Source organism: Pinus tabuliformis, chromosome Q, assembly GCF_031772625.1.
Source record: "Pinus tabuliformis cultivar Carrire ecotype Pingquan chromosome Q, CPIR1, whole genome shotgun sequence".
NCBI lineage: Eukaryota > Viridiplantae > Streptophyta > Pinopsida > Pinales > Pinaceae > Pinus > Pinus tabuliformis.
This window is the reverse complement of record NC_142296.1, coordinates 584,636,809-584,641,128: the sequence shown is the minus strand read 5'-3', so window position 1 is coordinate 584,641,128 and position 4,320 is coordinate 584,636,809. Positions and strand designations below refer to the sequence as shown.

Genomic DNA, 4,320 nt, shown 5'->3' with positions numbered 1-4,320 from the left:
GTGAAGACATGTCAGGTGGTGGTAAAGGAGTATGTACAACCCTGGCAATATCTAATGCTATTACAAACCTCTCAGGTATAACATTTTTAATTCTGTTCTAGAATCACACAGGATTTTATGCAAGTCTTAAGACACAATTTTTTACTTAATCTTAAGACATAAATTTTCACTTAATTTCAAGATACTAACTCCTAACATGGGGATCTCTTGTGGCAGCTACTGTTTTTGGACAGCTTTGGAGATTGGAACCTCTGGTGCAGGAGAAGAAATCAATGTGGCGAAGAGATGGAGTGGCTACTATCCGTTAGTGATTACATTGTTGAACTCATCCCAGCTTTCCAGAACTTTCCAGATGGTATTAGCTTAGAGGTAGGAGCTTGATAAATCTACTATTTAAATATTTTTTACTTGCACATAAATGGTGTCATGGTATTCAAACTTTAAAATTTAACCTAGGCAATTCTCTACAGAGAATGCACTTGTTTCTTACGAACAAGTAGAAATTGTTTTTGTTCTTGTTTCAGGTTATGGTAAGCAATTCTCTACAGATAATGTACTCGTTTCTTACAAACAAGTAGATATTGGTCTTGTTTCAGGGTTAGTAAAGGGTTATTGTTGCATCAGATACACTAACTAAACTGTGAGTTAAATGCATTAAGTTTTAAAGGTTTCAACTTTCAAGTGTTTTCTAAATTAAATTTTGATTATTTTAAACTTGTGTAACCTCCCTGGAATGTTACCATGCTCATCTCTAAACACCCCCTGCCCCGCAAGGCCTATATTGCCCTTGGATCTCCTATCAAAACATAATTTACTCAATGCAGAGCGACTCCAAGTCTGGATGCAGCCTGCCATTTATGCAAAAACTACTTTCCTGAATTGTAGAAGATTTTATAAGTAATTTTGAGATGATAATATATTAAGTTTGACTGAAGAAATGAAATAATTGACCTCGTTGACAATGTATAGTGTTTTACAAAGTGGGCATGTCAATTGCGAGGACTTTTGCTCGCTGTACTGTTAATAATTATAAAATCTATAGTGTTTTACAAAGTGGGCATGTCAATTGCGAGGACTTTTGCTCGCTGTACTGTTAATAATTATAAAATCATTCATAATGGTTTCTTTGACTGGAATTGTTGTGTAAAATTCTTCTCTGTTGTGGAATCAGGGATGGGTGCTACTTTGAACGCAGGCAAACCCAAGAAGGGTTCGATAGTAGCAGTATTTGGCCTGGGGGCTGTTGGGCTTGCTATAAGTACTAATAACAAGTGCCCTCTTTATGTTCCACTGTATGCATATTAGTATATGTTGCAGTTTTAAAGTCCTCAAACCTTTTTCTAGGGACTATTCTGTTCACTTCCCCTACCTGCATTTTCATTGGGACCAATATGATGAGGGTAGAGTTTAATTATATGTTAGCCTTCTGACCCGAGTTTAACTACGCAGGCTTGTGAAGGTGCAAGAATTGCAGGAGCTGCTCGAATAATTGGAATCGATTTCAATAATGAGAGATATGAACGAGGTAATTGTATATTTCCCACTTCCATTATTGGAAAATCTGTGTACATATGTTGATATGTTGACTTGTAGAATTGCCTTTTTAACCCTTTCTTGTAATCTTTCCTTTCTCAGCAAAACAATTTGGAGTAACGGAATTTATAAACCCTAAAGAGTACGAAAAACCTATTCAACAGTTACGTTGAGCTGCCCAAAATGATCATCAAACTCTCTCCCAGATCAGAGTATTGGTTGCTTTTGACTAGTGTGGTACTTTAGTACTTAGGTGGGGGAGATTTTAAGTTTTCGCATGGAGTGCACTCATTCACCATCCATTCAAAGCAGTGTAGACTCTTAATTTCCAAACACTTATAAAAAATGTTTACAGGTAATTGCGGAAAAAACTGATGGAGGGGTGGACTGCAGCGTCGAATGCACAGGGAGTATTGAGGCCATGGTTCAAGCTTTGGAATGCTGCCATGATGTACTAGCTCTTGGTTTCCTTTGGTTTAAGATACATCAATCATTTCAATTCTAAGTTGTAGCTTTAAAGTTTAAACTGATTGCTTCGATTTAATTAAGAAAATGCAGGCAATGCATATGTTTGATATCAGAGTTCTGTTTTCGCAGGGTTGGGGTGTAGCCGTTTTAACAGGGGTCCCTCGTTCAGACGCAGTCTTTAAAACGAATCCTGTAAACTTTCTGAGCGAGAAAACATTGAAAGGAACCTTCTTTGGAAATTATAAGCCTCGTACTGATTTGCCAGGCCTTGTAGAGATGTATTTGAATGGGGTAAGACTTCATAACATAGTTGTAACAGCTTATTCAAACCATAATTGTAGATAATACTGTGTGGTCATATTTCCCAGTTGTTTTTTTTTTTTGTCCGTACCATGACGGGAGCAATCTATGCTTATCATATCTAATTAGAGTTATAATTACGGTTTTAATCTTTCCTTCCTTGATTGTTAAATTTGCAGGAGCTTGAACTGGATAAATTTGTTACAAACAAGGTTTCTTTTGCTGACATCAACAAGGCATTTGATCACATGCTTAAAGGAGAGGGTCTGAGAACTGTAATTAAAGTCATCCAGGATTAGTGACAAATATGAACACAGTTGGAATATCTCCAATGTTATGAAGGCATGCTGAACTATTTCAAACTGTTATGTGATTAATGTCGTGGCTTTTATGTGTAACTATGGTATGCAATTAAAGTCCTGGAAAGCATGTAAACAGTTATAATAATTTTAGGGTAAGTATGATGTTTAAGTTTTGACACTGCTTCCAAAACAGCCATCCAAAAGGTCATTACTATAATAGCTTGATTAGAAATAGATTGAATGAGAAGGTCCAGATGGGGTATTCAATCATCTCTATCCATCTGTTCTGCATCCTCAGTGCTTACTTGAACAATATATCAGCCTTCATATTTATCCCTTGCAGACATGCTGAAAAGATAATGACATGGAATTTTTCCTTGCTTCTCTGATTCCGTCCAATGATGGGCCAGCTGCAAATTTTCCTGATTGAAATTTCCATTTGACCTCTCTGCAATGTGTTTGGAATCTCTTATCACCTGTAGACAATTTAAACCTTTCTCTATTGCTATTTTCAGAATCTACCAAAAAGCATAAAGTTCTGCTCTGTTGTTTCATCCATCTCCTACAACTCTGCTTTGAAATTGATCTCGTAATTGTCTCTTAAAGTAATGCCTCATGATCCACAATAGCTGGGATTACCTTGACAAGCCTCGTTGAAATAACTCCACACTATTGTTATATATATATATCTGGGGATCTTAGTATTATTTGTTTCTTTTCCTTTAAAGGTGGCTGTGTCCCTTAATATGCATATCTATTCTTGTGTCAAACTTGATTAGGAATAACATCTTTGTTTTGAATTCTTTTCATTTCTTGCTAGCCAAATAGCTTAAGTCACTATACAAGGACAGTCTGATGCCCACATGTAGTTAATACAGAATGTATTTTGAAAACTAGGATTTAGCTTTGTAGTGCTTGAATCATCATTTCACGTTGGTTTTCATTTGTTAGTAGCCAGATCATTTCTCTTACAATATGATTGTAATATCTTTTGTTTCTCTTACAATATGATTGTAATATCTTTTGTTTCTCTTACAATATGATTGTAATATCTTTTGTTTCTCTTCTGTGGGAAATTTTGTACAGGAGTTCAAACAATGTATATAAATAGAAAGATGCAGAAAATGACAGTCAAATTTTGTACTCAGAATTATGACAAGAAAGCCCCTGCTGGGTTTGTGAGGAAAGAGAGCTTCAACACCAGTTCTGTCTCCAACCGCCAAGATGATTAGTACGCTACTAACATGTTTAGTGAAGAATTTCTGATATTCTCTTGTAATCTATAGGCCCCCAAAGCTCCTCATAGATGAGAATATTTGCAGGATGTTAATATTGTTGTAAGTTTGTAGTAGTTGTGGAATGACTTACTTTTGTGCTGCTTCTCATCTTCAACAACAAGAGTTTCTGTGGTGAATAAGCAGAATCCATGTCCTGCCTTGTGAAGCAGCTCTCCACTGTGATAGCGTTCTTTGTAATGTCTCTGATAAATCCTTTAGACTTCTATTTCATTCTGTAATATGATGGGATTCACTCTACAAGATTAGGGGATTCACTCTACAGAGTCCATGTCATACCTTCTGAATCAGCTCTCCACTTATGTTAATTTTCTCTGTAATGACCCTAATAAATCCTATATAATGAGATTTCATTTTGTAATATGATGGGATTTCACTCTACAAGATTGGTTTTAGTTTTACTTGTATTGTGGTATATGAAA

At 35.9% G+C, this 4,320-nt stretch overlaps 1 protein-coding gene across 2 annotated transcripts; it reads left to right on the top strand.

Moving 5' to 3' along the window:
- The first annotated feature begins 809 nt into the window (after positions 1–809).
- LOC149220808 (alcohol dehydrogenase class-P-like) lies at positions 810–4,106 on the top strand. Of its 2 annotated transcripts, XM_089384918.1 has the most exons (5): positions 810–1,525; positions 1,889–1,984; positions 2,131–2,292; positions 2,481–2,643; positions 3,690–4,106. In XM_089384918.1, exons 1-4 carry the CDS (start codon positions 1,508–1,510, stop codon positions 2,598–2,600), a joined length of 396 nt encoding a protein of 131 aa, XP_089241044.1. In that variant the 5' UTR covers positions 810–1,507; the 3' UTR covers positions 2,601–2,643; positions 3,690–4,106. The 2 variants fall into 2 exon arrangements, with proteins under 2 accessions (XP_089241044.1, XP_089241043.1); XM_089384917.1 differs by lacking the exon at positions 3,690–4,106 and having other exon boundaries at positions 813–1,525; positions 2,481–2,799.
- Positions 4,107–4,320: the final 214 nt, after the last annotated feature.

Excerpts from the sequence above, each read along its gene's own strand:
- LOC149220808 (XM_089384918.1), top strand. Across the intron at positions 1,985-2,130 it reads CTTTGGAATGCTGCCATGAT|GGTTGGGGTGTAGCCGTTTT; the intron begins GTACTAGCTCTT and ends CTGTTTTCGCAG. Across the intron at positions 2,293-2,480 it reads TAGAGATGTATTTGAATGGG|GAGCTTGAACTGGATAAATT; the intron begins GTAAGACTTCAT and ends TTAAATTTGCAG.